This window comes from Suillus plorans, assembly GCF_016647745.1.
Source record: "Suillus plorans strain S12 chromosome Unknown HD556scaffold_38, whole genome shotgun sequence".
In the NCBI taxonomy this organism is placed as follows: Eukaryota; Fungi; Basidiomycota; class Agaricomycetes; order Boletales; family Suillaceae; genus Suillus; species Suillus plorans.
Window position 1 is genome coordinate 84,418 of NW_024537422.1, and position 20,523 is coordinate 104,940.

At 48.3% G+C, this 20,523-nt stretch overlaps 7 protein-coding genes across 7 annotated transcripts; 5 read left to right on the forward strand and 2 right to left on the reverse strand.

The window, feature by feature from the left end:
* Positions 1–6,242: 6,242 nt before the first annotated feature.
* On the forward strand, positions 6,243–6,515 carry HD556DRAFT_1381080 (uncharacterized protein; the record flags this gene model as incomplete). The annotated part of the gene is made up of 1 exon (XM_041303243.1): positions 6,243–6,515. A coding segment is annotated over one exon (273 nt), but the record flags the coding sequence as incomplete, so codon positions are not given.
* A 223-nt stretch (positions 6,516–6,738) lies between these two features.
* HD556DRAFT_1528071 (uncharacterized protein) lies at positions 6,739–8,668 on the reverse strand (the record flags this gene model as incomplete). Its single annotated transcript, XM_041309369.1, has 13 exons — positions 8,396–8,668; positions 8,301–8,333; positions 8,229–8,248; positions 8,159–8,173; positions 8,067–8,105; positions 7,983–8,011; positions 7,911–7,924; positions 7,583–7,642; positions 7,516–7,531; positions 7,397–7,467; positions 7,109–7,340; positions 6,998–7,055; positions 6,739–6,942 (listed from the first exon to the last, which is right to left on the reverse strand). Exons 1-13 carry the CDS (start codon positions 8,466–8,468, stop codon positions 6,739–6,741), a joined length of 864 nt encoding a protein of 287 aa, XP_041158814.1. The 5' UTR covers positions 8,469–8,668.
* Positions 8,669–9,106: 438 nt separating this feature from the next.
* Positions 9,107–9,727, forward strand: HD556DRAFT_1239610 (uncharacterized protein; the record flags this gene model as incomplete). The annotated part of the gene is made up of 5 exons (XM_041298058.1): positions 9,107–9,226; positions 9,280–9,326; positions 9,390–9,444; positions 9,507–9,587; positions 9,638–9,727. 5 exons carry the CDS (start codon positions 9,107–9,109, stop codon positions 9,725–9,727), a joined length of 393 nt encoding a protein of 130 aa, XP_041158815.1.
* Positions 9,728–11,266: 1,539 nt separating this feature from the next.
* Positions 11,267–13,205, reverse strand: HD556DRAFT_1444658 (uncharacterized protein; the record flags this gene model as incomplete). Its single annotated transcript, XM_041306821.1, has 6 exons — positions 11,267–11,341; positions 11,393–11,650; positions 11,708–11,770; positions 12,022–12,127; positions 12,184–12,486; positions 13,195–13,205. The coding sequence occupies 6 exons, from the start codon at positions 13,203–13,205 to the stop codon at positions 11,267–11,269; spliced, it is 816 nt and encodes a 271-aa protein (XP_041158816.1).
* An 806-nt stretch (positions 13,206–14,011) lies between these two features.
* On the forward strand, positions 14,012–15,410 carry HD556DRAFT_1482179 (uncharacterized protein; the record flags this gene model as incomplete). Its single annotated transcript, XM_041308645.1, has 3 exons — positions 14,012–14,102; positions 14,163–15,206; positions 15,367–15,410. The coding sequence occupies 3 exons, from the start codon at positions 14,012–14,014 to the stop codon at positions 15,408–15,410; spliced, it is 1,179 nt and encodes a 392-aa protein (XP_041158817.1).
* Positions 15,411–17,130: 1,720 nt separating this feature from the next.
* On the forward strand, positions 17,131–17,595 carry HD556DRAFT_1444660 (uncharacterized protein; the record flags this gene model as incomplete). Its single annotated transcript, XM_041306822.1, has 3 exons — positions 17,131–17,221; positions 17,285–17,491; positions 17,552–17,595. The coding sequence occupies 3 exons, from the start codon at positions 17,131–17,133 to the stop codon at positions 17,593–17,595; spliced, it is 342 nt and encodes a 113-aa protein (XP_041158818.1).
* Positions 17,596–18,068: 473 nt separating this feature from the next.
* HD556DRAFT_1444661 (uncharacterized protein) lies at positions 18,069–19,935 on the forward strand (the record flags this gene model as incomplete). Its single annotated transcript, XM_041306823.1, has 4 exons — positions 18,069–18,233; positions 18,281–18,615; positions 18,663–18,983; positions 19,041–19,935. 4 exons carry the CDS (start codon positions 18,069–18,071, stop codon positions 19,933–19,935), a joined length of 1,716 nt encoding a protein of 571 aa, XP_041158819.1.
* Between the last annotated feature and the right edge of the window lie 588 nt (positions 19,936–20,523).

Sequence of the window (20,523 nt, forward strand, 5' to 3'; positions counted from 1 at the left end):
CAGTACTTTCATGTTTGACTTCCTGTCTTGCTTTTCTCACATTGTTGTCGCAGGTTGATGCTACGGGAGGCGGTGACTTCATCGAAGAGGCGTATGACGACCCATGCAACAACTTCTTCCGGGTAAAACTCTTGTTTCTATGCAAGAGTGCTGCTACTGACAACAAGTACTTCTAGTTGTCGCAGCAATCTCTCGCATTGCCATTGCAAAACAATCTGCAGCGATACGGCATTGTCCCTGAATCTGACGCGGAAGCAGCTGCAGCCATGCTACTATGTATGAATGGTGGTGTGGTCGACAGTTCAATGCGACCAGGTCAGCCTGTATTTGTGGCATAGGTGTCTCAAGGACGGCCCACACAAACACAAGCCTCGACAAGCGGGCCAGAAGAAATTGTAGTAAGCTGCTGTGGATCTGTCGTCGTTCCAACTCGCATCAGCCATGAGTTCGTTATGATGAGATACCCTGTCACTCAGTTGTTGAGTTCGGTCGTATCGGATGCTTCGGACGACGCCACGTAGTACGAGCGCGACTGTTTGACAGAGGCACGAGAAAAGAGACGTCGAGTGTCACTCGATGTCTAGATACCAATGTTTCACTTTATCATTCTCCTTACAACGCTAATATACGTATCGCGTCAGTTTTACCTTATAAACTTCATAGATATCGAACGAACATCTCAGTCCCAAAATATAGACTGAGATGTGAGTTGTTACTTTCGAACTTACTTTAGAACGCGCACTGATTCAAACGAGTAGATATTGTCCCTATCTACTAGGTACTGTACATGGACTTAGAGTCCCAAAATATAGACTGAGATATATTGTCCCTATCTACTAGCTCCCTCCCGATCCGCTCGCCTCGAACCTCTAAAGGTTATGAGCCCTGCTACTACCATGGATACTTCGCTCCCCAGCTCCAACTCCGCGCTCTTCAACATCCCAAAGCTCGCCGACGACGGCCTGAATTGGATAACCTATAAGGGAAGAATGTTGACGGCGATTGGCGCTCAAGGCCTGATGCGATATATCGATGGTCATAAGAAAAAGCCCGTCCCTTTCGAGGTTGACCCATCGACTGGGAAACCGAGGAAGAAGGACGGCTCGAAGCCAACGGATGCGGAAATCGAGGACCTAGACGATCAGATAGACGAATACCAGCAAAAGGACTCACTGGTAAAACAACAAATATTCAGTACCATTTCCGATCAGCTCTTGCTCCGGATCCAAAACCTAGGCAGCGCAGCCTCCATCTGGGACGAGGTTTGCAAGATCCACGAAGGGAAAACTGAATTGGTCCAGATAGACCTCCGCCGCAGACTCCAGGAATTGAGATGCGAGGAAGGGGGCGATGTTAAAGCGCATTTCGGGGAGCAACTACGTGTTACGACTAGGATAGGTCGAGCTCTCCCTAGGCGGATTGCCTAATCTGATAGCGGGCTCGCTACTGGAGAGACGGGGATCTTCTCTCGAATGAGAGGTTCGGGGGTTCCACTAAAGGTAGCGTCGGCTTTCCTTTAGGTGCGGCTTAGACTGAGTGATTGGGATGATCACACAGAGGAAGTTCTGATGAAAACCTAGTAGAATCAAGTAGGGAATATACATGATTCTGTCTGCTCTATATACTGTCGTCCGTGTGCACAGACCAATACTACGTTCGGTAGATAGGTATGAGTGTGTCTATACAAGGGCATCTTATCTGATGCCATGCGGGCGATTATCTGTACATGAGGCATTGCACGCCTCTTCTATCAGTCCTCAAGGCTGAACATGCCTTGTAGTTTAACTGCGCATGCTGCGGCATGCGGCTTCTCTTCTGACCATGAGGCAGAGCTTCCTCATGATCTGGGTCGAGGACCATCTAGGTCCGTCCAGATGTTGCCTAGGCTGGTCTAGGTCATCTAATGGCATCCAGGCCGTTCTAGGCGTCTCTACGAGTCTCCGTTGAGTTGGTAAGTCTTCCAATGACGGTGTATAGGCGGGATAGGGGCTAAGGTCATGGTGACCTCCGTAGGAGGGGTTCTCGGTTACATGTTATTGTAACACTACGCCTCCGAGAATTGCTTGCGGGCATGGGCGCTAGTATAGATGACCGCGATTTCTACGTGATCACGTTGGGCTCATTGCCCGAATCCTACCGCCCGTTGGTCTCGTCAATAAACGCAGCGGCCAAAATAGCCACGAAGGTGCTTACCCCGTATGAGTTGATCAGCGTGGTCACTGAGGAATACGAGCACCGTCAGCTCTCAGAACGTAGAACTGGGAAGAAAGGGAGTAACTCAGCTTTTACAGCTAGAGCCACCCAAGGGAGTCGCCGTGATACTGGCAACTCCAACCAGCAGAACGCAGACGTGGTGTGCCACAACTGCGATAGGAAAGGCCACTACAAGAGTGACTGCTGGAGGAAGGGAGGCGGCAAGGAAGGGCAGGGCCCACGTCAGAAGAAGGCGAGACAGAACAAGACTGCTGCAACAGCAGCAGCCGCCACTGACTCCCAGGATAACTACGCCTTCGCGTTAATAGACAGCGTGCCTATGACTGGAGAAAACGACTCACCCGAAAAGAACCGCACGGCAATCATTGATTCTGGCGCTACCTCCCACTTCTGCCCAAACAGAGCCGAGTTCATCTCCTATACCCCAATCAAACCCCTCGACATTAGAACTGCAGACGGCTCAATAATTAGTGCCATAGGTCGCGGTGATGTAAGAATGCACTTACCGCTAGGATCCAAGTGGACCAGAGTCACCCTCAAGGACGCACTGCACATGCCAAAGATGAGCTATACGCTCGTGGCGACGAACCGTATAATGGCCGCCGGATTAGCAGTCCATTTCGAGGGGACCAACTGCAGGATCTTGTCCACGGGTCCCAAACGGCAAGTAATCGCCGAAATATCTCACGTCGACGGCCTATACACCATTGCGGGTCAGCACGAGCATCATGCTGCATTAGCCAAGGGAAAAGTCACCTTGGGGGAACTCCATCGTGCACTGGGACACGTATCGCACTCGGCAGTTAAGTCCGCTGTCGAAAAGGGCTTGGTGGAAGGCGTTGAGCTTGACTCCGCCTCGGAACCAGAATTCTGCGAGGCGTGTGAGAAGGGAAAGGCTGCAAGGCAGCCGTTCCCAAAGGAGTCGAAATGTCGTGCGCAGACGTATGGCGAGTTGATCCACACTGACCTCTGGGGACCTGCGCAAACTGTTAGCATAGGTGGGAGCTCATATTACATGAGCTTCACTGACGATTACTCCCGCGAAACGCACATCCTCTTCCTGAAGCACAAGAGTGAGGCCCTTGGAGCTTTCAAACAATATGAAGCATGACTCACCAGGCAGCATGACGTGAAGATTAAGACTCTGTGTTCCGACCGGGGAGGAGAGTACCTAAGTGCAGAATTCGATGTGTACTTAGCAGGTCAGGGTATCAAACGAGAACTCACCGTACACGACTCTCCCCAGCAGAACGGCGTCGCTGAACGCCTCAACAGGACGCTAGTCGAGTTGACACGCGCGATGTTGCTGGCACATAACGTGCCCAAGTTCCTGTGGACTGCCACAGTCAGCTATGCCAGCTGGCTGCGTAACCGCTTACCTTCAAGGGCAACGCCAGGACACACCCCATTCGACCTGGTGCACGGTCGCCGTCCCAATTTGGCCCAGGCCCACGAGTTTGGCGCAAAGGTGTATGTCCACCTACAGGACGCTGGGAAGCTGGAGGCAAGGGCGGAGGAGGCGGTTTTTATAGGCGTGGACGACCAGAGCAAAGGGTACTGGGTCTACTGGCCGGGTAAGCGTCGCATTTCTGTAGAACGAAACATTAGTTTCGTGCCCACAACTATAACCGTGGCTGCAGACGTACTGATCGAGGGGGAGAAGGTGCCGTTGCCAGCGAGTAACGATCAGCACGTCTTGACACCCACACCATCTACCCCACCGAAGCTCCAGACACCACTCCCCGAACCTACTGCCCCCAGAGCAACGCGTGTTCGCCCTCCAATCGGGTACTACAAGGCCCTGAATGAAGGGGAGTCAGCTTCTATAGCGACTGTCCCAGACGAGGACGGAAACGACGCTCCACTTACCCACTGGGCTCTAGCAGCAGCAGAGCCTGAACCGACGCTCCAGCAAGCCTTGAACGGTCCAGATGCGGTGGAATGGCAAGAGGCGATAGACTATGAACTTAGTCAGCTTGAGAAGTTAGAAGCCTGGGAAGTGGTAAACGTACCACGTCATGCTAACGTCATACCCTGCCATTATGTCTTGGCCACCAAACACGGCCCGGATGGTGAGAAACTCAAGCTGCGTGCCCAACTCATGGCAAACGGCCAACGTCAGAAGCACGGCCTCGATTACTCGGAGACTTTCGCTCCAACCACCAACATGCCCACTATACGTACCGTTCTCGCTATGGCTGCCCAGAAGGACTGGGAAATTCACCAAGTCGACATCAAGAGCGCATACTTGCATGCCGAGATCAAGGAAGACATCTACATGAGAGCGCCTCCTGGATACCTGAAGGCTGGAGATGAGGGCAAGGTTCTGAAGCTGAAGAGATGTTTGTATGGGTTAAAGCAGGCGGGATTCGAGTGGTCGGAAGAACTGGCAAGTGTATTCTTAGAGATGGGATTCACGTGTTCGCAAATTGACCAAGCCATTTACTACATACGCGAGACTGACAAACACATGGTGGTCACCGTCTCAGTCGACGATATGGCGGTCACATCCAAACACCTGCGACACATCACCGAATTCAAACACCACCTCCGTCAGTACTTCGAAATCACCGACTTGGGCGAACTCGGCTGGTTATTGGGTCTACGGGTAGAACGGAACCGACCCGAGCGCACCATCACCCTTTCCCAACACGCCTATGTCAGTACCATACTCGAACGCTTCCATCTCACCGACTCGAAGAGCGCAGTGATCCCAATGGACGCTAGCTGCACATTGTCGGTGGAGCAGTCTCCCGATACTCATGCCGCACTCGCTGACATGCTGGACGTGCCGTACCAGCGTGGCATTGGTTCACTCATGTACGCTGCTACGAGCACGAGGCCCGACATAGCATTCGCTGTGGCCACGCTATCCCAGTTCATGCGCAACCCCGGCAGGGTGCACTGGAAAGCTGCCAAGCGCACTATGCGCTACCTCAAAGGTACAGCGGACCACGGGTTAACGTTGGGGGGAACAGATGGAGGACTTGAAGCTTACGTCGATGCAGACTGGGCCTCCCAGCCCCATCGCCACTCAATGTCTGGGTACGTGATTATGCTAAACGGCGGCCCTGTTGCATGGAGCTCGAGGAAGCAACCAATTATAGCGTTGTCCACCGCGGAGGCAGAGTATATAGCCTTGACGGCTGCTGCGCGGGAGATACTCTACTTACAGCTTCTCCTCAAAGAACTCTACGACGAAGACCATGGCTCTACCCCCATTCATTGCGATAATCAGTCCGCGATTGCGTTAGCGTCGAACAGCAAGTTCCACGCGCGCACGAAGCATATCGACATACATTTTCATTTCGTTCGTGCGCATATCAAGAACGGAACATTCGAATTACGCTACTGTCCTACTGATGACAATGTAGCAGACACGTTCACCAAGCCGTTGCCACGACCGCGCTTCCAGAAGCTCAGGACCATGATGTCACTCGGTCCCGCTCGAGGGGGAGTGTTGAGTTCGGTCGTATCGGATGCTTCGGACGACGCCACGTAGTACGAGCGCGACTGTTTGACAGAGGCACGAGAAAAGAGACGTCGAGTGTCACTCGATGTCTAGATACCAATGTTTCACTTTATCATTCTCCTTACAACGCTAATATACGTATCGCGCCAGTTTTACCTTATAAACTTCATAGATATCGAACGAACATCTCAGTCCCAAAATATAGACTGAGATGTGAGTTGTTACTTTCGAACTTACTTTAGAACGCGCACTGATTCAAACGAGTAGATATTGTCCCTATCTACTAGGTACTGTACATGGACTTAGAGTCCCAAAATATAGACTGAGATATATTGTCCCTATCTACTAGCTCCCTCCCGATCCGCTCACCTCAAACCTCTAAATCAGTGACTTATTTCTTTCATGTACATTGTATATATGAACTGCATATCCCATACCTAGACTCCATACCAACGCCGTCCCAGAGGCGGTCTCTGCCACCAGTCAGCTACATCGAGAGATAGACCTCTTCCTGTCTCGAACTCGCTATCATGTCCATAATCATCAAGCGACAGATGCTGCACTTACGTCCTGTTGTTTTCTTCTTTCCCGCGACCCGGGCCCGCAAACAACGATACAGCAGATGAGCTATACAGTCGTGGTACTTGCAGGGTTCATGTTTTTGGCAATTTCCTGGTATTATTTTCCGGTGTACGGAGGCATATATTGGTACACTGGACCCATATCCAACTTTACACCGGCCATCAGAGGTGAAAACGAAGATGAAGATTCTATATCGGAGAGGAAGGATCATGATGCCGATATCTATGTTTCAGCGGTGGATGTATAAGTAGTGTTCATATAGACTAGTGCCATTAGAGATGTTCGGGATATTGGATTAAAGCGTGTATATTGACTAAATACTATAACGAAAACTTTTGTATGACTCCTTGAAATATACCTCGAAACACTTGAAATGAACTTAATCAATGCCATCACGAAAGCGCAAATAAATAAAAGCAAATTTCCCTGCTCCTTGGAGAGTACTAGAGAACCATTAACTTCACCGAGCATCACACACTATTGCCAGTCGATATATGCACACGCTCTTGGAAAGCGATTGAGGTCATGCCGGTTGCTGCATCAGAGTTGGCAACGAGCTCAGTGTGATATTTTCGAACGCTAAGGATCAGGCGCGGTCCCAGCACACACATCTGCCCGACTAAGAAAATTTGAAGAAATCCAGAATAATTCTGGACTTTCAGGGGATTTTGGTCCTATAGAAATGATGAACCATGATCCCACGCAGAGGTCAGTAAAATATTGACATACCGCTGAGAGTACTACAGAGAAATCAAATACGAGCTGGAAGCAAGACGTAGCAACAAAGCTACCACCACCGAACCTTCAGTAAGAGGAATAATGATCACACCATGAGCTCACCTCACAAAGTAGACCACGTGAGCTTTCACCAATACCGTGAAACAGTCCCTGGTGATACTTCCTGTCGAATATTGTCGCAATTCCCTGAAGTGCTTTACAGCAATCCAGATTGCGAGACATAGTGTGAGGACCTCCCACGCTGTTCCAAGTATCCAAATAATAAGATCCAAAGGCAAGCCACCTTTTCCAAAGTCAATCGAGCACTGATGAGTGCCAGAAAGAATAAGTTCCTCTGGTATTCATCAATGAGCACTATGCACATTTATTTTTATCCACAATTAAGTGTACCTCCTGAAAGATATAGAGTTATCATTACAACAGCCACTCCGTTAAAAATGTTGTCAGCCAGGAAGATGACACTGAGAAATATCAGTATCTTTCTGGATCGTTGATACATAGCATATAACCGAGTGATCATGACGACTTGCAGCATGTTTCAGTCAAGGAAATAACTGTCGCAAGTGCCAAGCTCACCCCCCAGTATTGGAAATATTAAACCACCGACACAAAGCTGTACGATGTATGAAATAATGCCTAACAAATTCAGTCAGTGACAAGCCTCGGGTAGCACACACTCCAAAATGGACTCACATCTGTGGCAGTATAGTGTAGCAGTCATTAGTGAACCAAGAAGTTAGTAAAGAATTACACTGACCCCTACAGGACACCACGGTCAATTGAAGGGGGATGATATGCATCTGTGCAGGAAACTCACCGTATCTGTTAGCGAAATGGTTGGAAGACAGTCTGCATGCCATTGGTTAGGAGAAGCGAAGGCAGTGAATATACTAAGGAGACATACTCAACATAGCTACACTGATTATGAGAGATAGACAATCAATACAACATTGGTTATTTGACCTTCCGAACATACGCAGTACATAAGATTCCAAGGTAGCGCACCTAGGATACGTTTAAGTCAGCATAGCATGGAAACTACAACCAATAAGCCGCATACACCAAGATACAGAACTGTCATTAGGGACCAGCGTTGACCCTGGAATTAAGTGTGCATTCATGTGTGTTCCTCTGACATGATACTCCACTCACCCAGATCAGTTCGACCTAGTATAAAACCATTGTTAGCGAGATGGTCACCCTAGCCATAGCATTGACATACCTCCTGTCCGAACGAAAGTGCTGAAATAGTTCTAGGATATCAGCGGCAGTCCTTTAATATCATGATGCTCACCCCAATCATACGTCACTCCAACAAAAGTGGCAACTGCAAAACTGCAGCTAAGGTTAGAATGAGTCAGCTTCAACATTCAACAGCTCTGCACGAACCTACAATATAGCTGGAATAACGATATCCGTTTATGATCGGCCACAAAGTGGGATCGTTTAAGACTATGGTCATATTGATAGAGAATGAGTGTGGGTGAGAGGCAAATTTGGTGGACGTACTATGGCAATGAGATATACCATGTGCTTTAAGTACCAAAATGAGGTCGAGAGATTATATTTGTTCCTGCAGTGCACATTACCCAAAGTGAGTATTTTCATATGAAGAAAGATGAATTCAATCCAGGTGCGTAACATAAATGTTGGTCGTGAAGCAGTCACTGTGCACTGTGTACTCTGCCTCCATCATCGGACTTTGTATCACATGCCAAAAATGGCAAGTACAGAATCCTCAATTTGCAATGTGGCGTTGGTACGACTCATCAGTTTGCACAGCTAGAGACATGCTAGTTGAGGTGCAGTACTCTTCCAAGTTGACCACGCACGTCAAATTCAGATAGGCCAGCCAGTGTCCGCTCCGCAGTCCGAACCGTAAGTGGGCATAAACTTCATTTATCTCTTGGTTTGGTTCAACTTTTGTTTGGATCGCAGAATAGGAACCACAGAACCACATATACTATGCATCAGGGAATCTCAGTCGTTACGGTAATGTGAATACTGACTGGTGATTCCCCGTCGACTATTAATCTCTTTTAATACTGCACCATTAGTGGTTCAGGCTGAGTCGAAATCACCCACTTGCAACGGTGCAATATGACAACTCTGAGAGCTTCAGCGATTTCCAAGTTGCACCCGCAACCAAGTGCAGATGAAACGACTCTCGCCAAGCTAGGATACAAGCAGGAGTTTTACAGGGAATTCACTCCGCTAGAGGTGAGCTTGATTTCAGACTCTTCTGTGTACGCGACACAAGCTAACAATTGCAGGTGGCTGGACTTGCATTCAGCTTTGTTGGAGTGGCTCCTTCAATAGCGTAAGCCGTTGCTATGACGCAAGCCAATTAAAATCTCATCGCTAATGATAACAATTCGTTCAGTTCTGTGCTCTTCTATGCAATACCAAACGGTGGGCCTTTCGCGATGGTTTGGGGTGTAAGCATTCATCACACGTGAGGATTCCTGTTTCGTAAATATCTCACATTTTCTCTGCGCAGTGGGCATTTGCTTGCCCCTTTATCGTGTGCACTGGGATGGCGATGGCAGAGCTCGCATCAGCAGCACCTACTTCCGGCGGTGTATGTCATTGACGCTGTCGCTGTTTCACACTTGACTCAACACAATCTAGCTATACTATTGGACTTACTCTCTTGCTTCTCCACGATGCCGCAATTTTCTGTTGTGGATAGTTGGCTGTAAGTCCTGCATTTCGATGTGACATGCAGCCAGTTCTGACTCATCTGCAGATTCGAACACCATAGGGATTATCACAGGAGTCGGTAAGACGGGTTCCATTTTTTCAACAGTCTCCTCCTAATCACGTGTGCTAGCTTCCGTCAACTGGGCTTGTACAATTCAAATCATCGCAACAACCAGTATTGCCTCCTCTGACCAGGTGCATGCGACTACCAACCAGCAACTCTAGTAAGCTCGTCCTCATGCAGACACGACACTCTTCATATTGGTTGCTATAGTGGTATATACGCAGCTTTGCTTTTGTCACAAGCTGTCCTTGTAAGCTTGGGTACCAAAATTTTGGCAAGGCTGCAGAGACTATTCATGTTAGTGAATGCATCGTTCTACCACTGTTCGGAACAAGACAAACACCTCAGCGCAACATTTGATCTCGCCATGTGAGCTCCACACACACTGGGAGAAACTCGTTCAGAACATTGTAACACAGTGGGGTGACCACTGAGCAGGTTTCCTTGTTTGTACATTGTTGCTATACTATAGGCACATTGCCGTGGAAGACCACAAAGAGGTTTTGTCTACATCGATCATGATTGTTGATCCCAGGCAGCTGCAGTCGACTAGCAGCGATATTCTAAAGGTTTGCCCGAGATTCCGGCTACTGGTAATAGGGAAGGTCCGTCTCTGGCATTGTCTCCAAGCATAGACGCTCACGCATCCACTTCGTAGACCAGAGTCGGAATGACACCACTAATCCAACAGACATTCAAAACAAATGGAGTGGTTGAGTCCATGAATTAGTGCCACATGAGGATAATTCCTGATGTTCACCCATCCTTTTGTAGTGTATTGATGAATACCCGCGTGGTGAAGTGGATATCTGCAAGGAATGGATTGCGCCAGAAAATGAACTACCTTCTGTCCACAATAGTCAGGAGTTTAAAGCTGGCGACAACAAGATTTTTATGAACTTCATTGACCGCCAACGCAAGAAGCCCAAACTGCAGGACAAAATCCATGCGGTCTGGTACAGTCTTCTAGCTTCCGCCGTTACTCTGCTATACTGACATTGTTTCTCTGCCACCAGCCAGCTACATAGAGATATCGACTTCCCCTTGTATTGAACTCGCTATTACGTCCATAACAATTAAGCAGCAGATGCTCCACTTACGTCCTGTTCGAAAGGGAGGGGGAAATTTACATGGAGATCAAGAAACGCAGTCGCTCATGTCCTTTAAAGACAAGGAGAAAGGTAGTCTCAGATGTTCTGGGAACAAAAATGAAAAGTGTGGTCGAAAGGGAGGGTAAAATTTACATGGAGGTGAAGACTCAAAAACAGGACGCAATTGACGAGTGACACAAACCTTTTAAAGACAAGGGACTATATTCTAGGTCCTGGAATACGCAGCAATGATGATGCGCAACCGTGGCATTAGCTTTAGTATCCATATATTAGATGTTTGAGATCAAAGCAGTCAATCCGGACATAGTGAGAAATCAAGACATGTAAGTGAATAGAAGTGAGAGCACAATGAGCTAAGTGCGAGCATGAGTATTGCTACCATTATTCTGGTGATGACCGTAAGGGCTCCAAGTCCCATTTAGGAGGCATCCTCAGTCTGCCATCAGCAATGACGCGCTGTGGAGTGTCAATCAAAGAGGGAACGAGAAGTAAGAGGGGTCACGTTACCTCGTTACCATGTGCAGCTGCGACATTGACTGGCTGGCTCGGACTGGGTATCGGCCGACGGAGATGAAGGTGTTGCTGAAGGAGCTGCGTGATCTTTTGGGGGTAGCGAAGACGTTCGGCTGACGGGCGTGCTTGCTGTGCTTGCCTGCTAAATGGTAGACGATTTAATAATGCCATAACGCGAGACTGTTGTGCAGATTGCTGTAGCACACTGTATGGGAGGTAGTTGGAGCGGCGGGGTGGATAATTTGTGTCGACCTGGAGATGGGCTCAGCCGGCGTGCCTCAAGATGTAGCTAAATATTTGAAGACTAACACTATCAAAGAATCTCGGCGGAAGTTCATCATCTGGTGATGGAGAGTTTGGGATGGTCTCCTGCTGGAAGAATATTTAGGGATGGTGAAAAAAAGATGGAATTTGCTTGCCTGTAACTCCTTTTTTCGGACTCGCTCAGAGGAACTGTCCTTGTGCGAATGAGGCTGTCACCTTCACAGCCGGTCGCGATGAATTGGCTGTCCTCTGAAAATGCCGCATACAAGACAGTGCCAGGATGCTTGAGTAGCTCACCGATGGGTTTGAATGTGGCCAAGTCAAAGAACTTATATCGTGTTGTCGTATGACGTAATGACCAATTTGGTGCCATTGGGAGCAACGGCTAGCGATTCAAAGGGTTTGGTGTGGATGTCGAACTGTTTGATGCGTGAAGATGAGAAGAGAGAGTTGTGTGGGAAGGGACTAAAAAATAATCGGTTTATCAGTCAGGGCTGCTAGACAGAAAACGTCAGACTCACCCCCTACGACGTCGAACTGCAACAGAGGAGTCATTCTGCGCTGCAGGCTTCGTGTTCTCTGCGTAGCGGAAACTCTGTGTCCGTGCATGGAAATGGGGTGGAGGCCCGGGTGTTGCATGTGTATAGGCACATTTGGCAAGAATTTCGGAGCGATGGTCGAGCTCGTATGAATCGGATTGAGAGAACGCGGAAGATAGGAAGGTTAAGGTTGATGAACTGAAAAAGATGAACAGGACGAGGGTGATGGTGAATAGGACTGGGTGAGCCCGGCGCCGCAAAGGAGGCCGTGTAGCCAACGGTGAGCTACCTATTATGTGAGACGGTGCCACTGGCAGGCAAACTTGACTCTGTCAACAAGTACTAATATGTACCATGACTATTATGGGATGGTCGACATTGATCGTGGCCCGTGGGTAATTATGTAAGGTGATTCTTGAAGGAGTCGTCAGCACTTCAGTTCTGAACATATACTATGATATGATCAAATCCTACTATCTTTCTCTGTCACAGACAATCAAACCCCATTGATTTGAATTCGCTTTCATTGAGTAAGGCATGCTCTCCTCAGTTCAGGACTCCAAGTATTCCTTCAGTTTATACTGTTTAGTCATGGGTCAATCTTTTCACGGTTGTCTGGCTATTTGTCTCATTGATATATAGCGACCTTGTAGAACAGGTTAATCACCCTTTCAGCACTGGAACTATAGCAGGGTGTTTGGCTGTAGGTTTTACTTCGAGCGCCCTACTCAATGGTTCAGTAATCAGTATTCGCTTGCAGGTAACCCCACTTTGTTATGTCGTGCGCCGACATTTACAGCTCCAAATTGTGCTACCACTAGTCCTCTTGCAAGGCTCTCTGTGTGCCATGGGGCTTACAGGGTTGCAAACCTGTACATACTAGTACGGTAAGGAAAGTTTCCTGCTTTCATACTAAATGAGTCTACTCTAATCAGAATTCTTCATACCAGATGGGATGTAGCCTACTACTTGCATTGTTCCATGGAACCGCACTCTTGAGACATGATTCGGTAAGAGAGTCTGAACTTTGACATTTATTCAATGCCTTCGACTACTATTAATGTCACCTTTTAGAAATGTTTGCCGATATATTCCGCCTTCATGAGATCTGATTGGGTCAAGTTATTCCTGAAGACCAAGTAGAGGTAAATTGTGATAGAAAGAGAAGGCATTTGAAGTTCACCTTAGCCAAACACGGATTCGAAGTATGACATAGAAGGGATGCCTCGTAAGTGCCAAGTTGGAAGGTATCCGAATAACCTTGCTTCTTACGATATGTTACGATAACATTTACTCCTATCATTTCTTTTTGTTCTGTTACATACCAAATGGGCCGTCCATACCTTTGTTCTCTTATCCAAGCAGGCCATCCGCCCTATCGCTCTTATCACTCTTATCTCTTATTCAAGCGGGCCGTCCGCCCTATCGCTCTTATCTTGGTAACACATTTACAAGCTCCGCTTGAACATTTCCTATATAGACCATAGTATGCACGATTGTATTCCTTACTTTAATCTACTGGGTTTTACCTGGAACATTCCTTCAACAAGGTCTCCAACCTTGTTGCCTAAGAACCATGATTCTAAGAGAGTCATCGACACTCGTCTTAGCCTAGACCCTTGATCCTCTCATTCGAGAGAAGACCCTCGTCTATCAGGCTCATCGCCGATTGTCCATTCGGACTCTGATAGCTCGACCGATCCCAGTCGTAACACGATACATCCGAGTTCATGGCGAATAAAAGCCCTCGCGATTTTGACTAGATGATCCCTTCGACCATAACACCCGAATACTCACTCCAATTCCAACCATGCAGCTCACGCTCATTTTCACCACACTCGTTACATTTGCTGCTATTGCGGCGTCACATTCAACACCAAAATTGGTCAAAAAACATACTTGTGAGCACTGAGGACTCGTGCCATTCTTGTCGGTGAGAGTGATGCTGATACACTATGCAGCTCTGGCTAAGCGCCAGGAACTTTCCTCCAACCTCATTGGTCATCTTAAACCCAGGCTTGGGATGCCCGATACACCTGATAAACCTGATGATCCTGACTCGGTTGACTTTGGCGATATGCCTGATACACCTGACTCGGTTGATTATGGTGATGCACCTAATTTTCTCGTGTTGTCTCTCCTCCCATTTCCTCATCCCGCCAGCTCCTCTGACTCTGACTCCTCCGACTCTGACGATAAGTCCGTCGATTCTGACTCCTCCGACTCTGATTCCGACGATAAGTCCGTCACTTCTGACTCTTCCGACTCTGATTCCGACGATAAGTCCGTTGCTTCTGATTCCGACGACTCCGATTCCGACGAGAAGTCCGTTAATTCTGACTCCACCGCCGATGCTGATGCAAGCGGCGAAGCCAACGATAACAATGACATTGATAATGATGACACAGGGAGTGAGGAGCGCGGGATGCGCGAGGAGGCTGAATCTTACCATGCCCACAAGAGAAGGTCTAACACAATAGACAGTGGCGACACGGGGCGCGAGGATGTTGGATCCCACTATGCCCACAAGAGACATCCCAGCTCCCGCGTCAACTCTAAATCCGTTGTCTCTGACTCAACCAATGGAGGCGACGACAGTGACAGTGGTGACACGGGGCGTGAAGACGTTGGATCTCATCGCGTTCACAAGAGAAGCCCCAACTCCCATGACTCTGAGTCCTCCGTCTCTCATTCACCCGACGAAAGCGACAACAGTGACAGCGGCGACACGGGGCGTGAGGATGTTGGATCTCATTACGTTCACAAGAGAAGTTCCAACTCCCGCGACTCTAAGTCCTCTGCCTCTCATTCAACCGACGAAAGTGATAACAGCGACAGCGGCGACACGGGGCGTGAGGATGTTGGATCTCATTACGTTCACAAGAGAAGTTCCAACTCCCGCAACTCCAAGTCCACTGCCTTTCATTCAACCGACGAAAGTGACAACAGCGATAGCGGCAACACGGGGCGCGAGGATGTTGGATCTCATTACGTTCACAAGAGAAGTAAGTCATTACAGGCCTGGTAGATCACTATGTATAACACCTGTCACACCAGAGGCTTTTGTTTACCGTCTCAAGCACGAAAATCGCTACAACTAGGCAATATATCCGAGAGAGGTATTGATTTTCTTCTTGATTACTATGAAGTCTTATTGCTGTTTAGCTTTCGAATTAGGAAAGGGTTGCGAGAAGACGTATTGGGTTTAATACATCATAGAGCTACAGCATCAGCACACAGGCTAGCTCAGGTTGGTGTGTCGAAATCGATTCTGGGACCCTTATTATTTGCACGAAAAAGCAGATAATTGAGGACGGACTCAGTCAATGAGCTTAGTGTCTTGGACAAGTAAATATTTGTTGACAGTGACGCACCAAATGGATCCTGACTTAGACTGGGTCTAAATTGAGATTCTAGTAAATGTGGTCACATGCAGCACTTACTGACTATCATATGAGGCTGTGCGCTAAGGACCGCCAATAAGTTGGTTCAGGAGCACTTTACTTATGCTCCGCGAGCAAGCAGACCCAATATCCGTCAAGTGCGCCTAGCTTGATACTTTCAACTTTCCATTGGCTTGCCCACGTACGTTTATGCGCTCCATTCTATCATATACTGACTAACGTCGGACGGCCCGTTCCCAATCTGTGTCGGACCAATCCCATCGATTTCAGGCCATCATCGATTTCGAGCCCCTCCTCAGACAGACAATAAGCACTACAATGAGCCCCCCTAGACTCTTGATGATGGCAACGAGCAAAAATTGAGCTTTTGATCTATCGTGAATCGTGATCAACACTGGTACTAGTCTGTCTCTGTCTTCATATCGGCAGGACGTCTGTTCTGAATCCTGTGTTTCGACCCTACTATATCCGCAGCATGCCACGGCAGCACATTTCTTGCTTTTCGAAAGAAAGGTGGGCCCGCACAAACGCCTCATTAACGCTTCAAACGAAGTTTGCGCTTAATAACACTGAGGCTCTGTCCGGGGTTCCTCGAATTCAATCACTTCTCTGGCTTTTTCCTATCAATGTCCGACTGTGTTTGAGCTATCGTTATGTGATCTTGCAGAATAATGTGGGTGGTCACTGGATGGCGTAAATACTAGCAGGGGCTTGACTACGTACGTTCCAACTTGAGCTCTTTTATCTTGCAGTTCAACTATCCGTTTACAGGTAATTATACATTGTTGAATCGATTAAGACGAGCACTGACGATCACACTCCGAGTTTCTTACCCACTGGCATGGTTCCACCTTCTAGAGATGATGTTTGCGAGAGGTTCGAGTCGGGACAGTAAGTTTCCTACTTCCGCACCAAACATTCGCGACTTACGTCTGTTCTAGCCATATGAGGCTGCTACTATGTCACTGCCATTGGCTCTTTGCTAAAGAGATACGATAGGACCTCGTTTAGTTTCAGACCTAGAAGCGAATTGTTCAGTAAGAGAGTCCAAATTATGCTATCCCTTCCCTTATAACGTCACCCCTCAGAACGAATGGCATTTTGGGCCGTTACAACCAAGCCATGATAAGGCGTAATCGTACTTCTTTGTAAGTATCAGACGGGCTTGACAATCTACTTACTGGTCCACCTACATGCAATCCAACTGGATTGAGTTATCTCATGAGGACCTCGCATAAGCAATCGATACAGCAACTTGGAGAGAAGGGATTTGAAGTTCGTACCAGCCAGAACAGGCTCGGATCATACATGAGGACGCCTTGTCCACGAAGGTTCTCAATTATCATAACACCGCGGTATCCTCTCAGTGTTAGGATATGTCCGTGTGTAGTTGAGCGCTGACGTGTTGATCGAAGTTGACCTCCTGTTCTCCTCAGGTAGTTCTAAAGAACTTTGCGCAATAATGTATAAAAACAGGAAGCCAAGAAAGCTTTCAAAACAGCCCTTACTCTTCTTACTTCCAACCATGCAGCCCTCACTTGTTTTCACGATCCTCGTAACCTTTGCCACTATTGCTGTGGCATATCCCACACCAGAAATGGGGGCGGATTGTACTTGTGAGCACTCGTGCGCCACTCTAGTCAGTGGAAGTGATACACTGATACTGATATGTTATACAGCTTTGGCTCAGCATGGCCTTCCTTGTAACATTGTTGTCGTTGCCACTAGGGACCCTGGTTCTCCTGGTTCTCCTGGTCTGCTTGACTCTCCTGACTCTCCTGATTCACCCGACTCACCCGACTGCCCCGACTTCCCTGATTCCCCTGACTCTCCCGACTCGCCTTCTAGGCGTGAGGACGCTGAACCTAACTATGCCCACCAGAGAGGTAAGTCATTATATGCCTGGTGGATTAATCGACACCCATGTGTAACACTTATCGCAACAGAGGCTTCTGGCTACCAGTCCAACACCAAGAGGTGTGACGACTAACATGTATCTAAGAGAGGTATTGCTGCTCTTTGTTTCTACGATCATTTCTTATTGTTTTTCAGCTGTAAAATAGGCAACGATTCGCAAGGGGTGTTAGAACATCGTCAGTCCCAACTTGTACTAGTCCTTGATGTAAACCCGAATTCGTATTTATATTGGGTTAGACACAATGAAAATTTCGGGTAGCTACGATGTCTCGTGAAATCTACTTTGGTAAAAAAAAACGACTGTATTTAAACACCCAACCTACAAAGTGTGTGAGAAAAAAACGCAGCATGATAGTACTTGGGACCATCGCAGGGGTAATTTCGAGACTATCCACCATATAACCTCATATAACATACATGGGATTGTGGAACAATCCGATCGATGAGCAGGATTAATGGCAAGAGGCTGCCGCCAGGAAATTACCGAACAAGTGAACGCGGTCACGTGCGACGCGTTTCATTGACTTACTACACTGAGAATCGCCGATGTCACTTCAGCAAGCTTTTGTTTTGCATACGCCAGCCTCACTTAAATGGACTGCAGGCCAAGAAAAGAGTCTGAGCAGAGACTACCCGTTTCAAGACCATGATCCAGCAGATCCAGCCCTCTTTGTCCAGCGCACCTACCTTCACTTTCTATGGCTTCCTCATGTACGTCCTTCTCTAACCGTTCTATATATTTACTAACAACACTATAGTCAATAATGCCGCTCTCTCTCTTTATTCCATCTCTTCTCCGCATTCGAGGAACTCCGGATCTCGCAGAAGACCAGCCACATCCTCTTCACACCTTTATCGAACCTCTCCTTCTCTCTCTTCGCGCAGCCGCTAACAAGTACCATAATGAGCTTCCTCAGATTATCGCAGACGGAGGCGGTGCAGGCGAAGCAGAGGAGAGCATGATGTGGTATGCTTTGGGGTATGAGAAAGTTGATGGCAGCGCGGAGCGTAACGAACACCTCACCGGAGAAGAGAACGCGATGCTAGAAGAGAAATGGAGGTCAGGTTGGCTCGAGCGCATGGAGCAGCGTGAGTAAGTGCTTTTATCTCGCTTTTGGGCGCATCATAACGACTTTGTAGAGTCCAGATTCAGATCCTGCTTTATTTCCTCAAGCTCTCTCTTCCTGGACCATGTACTCCATTACCGCCTGTCGAAGTGCCACCAACCAATAATATTTTATTTATTTCGCCCGTCAAACCCAGCCGTTCACGGAAAAAGAAGAAGGAAAAACCAAACTTAATCATCCCGTCTTCGATCGAGCGTCTCGAGTCCTTCATGGACAAACTCTCAATGTGGCAGCTCGTATCACTTATGAATACTTCTCGCACTGAGATTGCGACCCGCAACAAGAATGAACATGACTGGATGCAAAAGTTTTGCGAGGACGTAGTTGAACCACTGTAAGTGACCGCCTTACGCACATATAAATCATAATACTAATCATCTAATCATTACAGGTTCAAATCCAAGCTCCCGGAGCAATGTGCCCTCCTGCGCTCCAAACTCTTCCCAAACTCTCCCTTCTCCGACGAACCTCCTTCTCCCGGACCATCTACTGGGAAATCACTTCATGGATCTCATTCTCATCATTCATCATCTACTACTGCAGCAGGCTCACAAAGTGGTGTAACGACAAGGCCCCCTGCTCGCACTCGCTCGCTGTCCATTTCGCTCGCCCAGGAAAAAGAAAAGGAACGTGCAGCAAGCGTAGGCGCAACGCAGGACAAGGCACTTCAGCGTGCGCTAACTCGACAGATCAGCATGTCTCGTACATGGAAGGGGAAAGATCGGTCAACAGCTGCGATGTCACAGACAGATGCAAAGATGCCTGCTGCAACCGCTAAGCGTATCATCGGGCGCACCGATTCCCAGTCTCAATCCTCCCAATCTCGCGCAACACCAGCGATCACCCTCGTAACCGCTACGCCTGTGAAGAAACCGCCTCCCCGTGCCAAGTCAAATGCGTCAGCTCGGAGTTCGAGTCCTATACCTATTGCCAGGAGTTCGAGCGTACTTACCACAGGGAGGACCTCGAGTCCACACCTCACCGGGCGATCTTCGAGTCCTCCGATCGCGCGGAGCTCGAGTCTTACGCTGCTCGACACAGATGACAACGAGCTTCCTTGCGCATCTGTCCCTTTACTTGACTTCTCCTCTGACAGCCTGGGCAATGTAATGGAGGAAGACGAGGATGCTGAGGGGGAAATGTGGCTCCCAAACTCTTCGCCTGATGTGTTGCTGCTTGGAAAGAGCGGGTGGGGCATAAGTGCCAAGAAACGCGTCCCGTCAGCTGCGTCACAAGTTCTGACTTCGGATACCCCTGTTAGGAAGCGGATGAAGCTTGGGAGGTAGGAACGTCAGTTTGTGCTGCGAGAGGTGAAATGCGAGGCAGGTAGTGTGATTTATGTCTATTGATTTCTGGGCACGTCGCCTCCTTTGGACCGCAACATGGCTGCATCCAACGGATGTACGTATGAACCCTCGTGGTTCTCGTCCGCACAGGAGTCTCGTATACACAACCACTATTTTTCGCCGCTTAGGACCTAGGTGCAGCGCCTTTGACGGCCATGGGACAACTAGGGCGCATCACTTATCCTTGGAACGATCTACACTTATATCTAGGGATCTGCACGGGTATCCACGGGTATCTCACGGGTTATCATCGTCTATCATCCACTCCACCAACAACCACACGTATATCTCTCAAATGACACTCAATTTTAGCACACGAAGTAGAGCACAGAATGAACTGAATGTCAAAAGCACGTCATGGCACTATAAGACTGGAGATATCTATGGGTGTCAACTTCTTTTTGGTTTCCTACACTCACTCCGAGCCGACTCCCAGTAACTCCCAGCAGGAAGAAATAGCCGCAATGATTAACGGATCAAACACACCACCCGATATCTTCCTTTTGCATGTCACCCACCCGGCCCCTA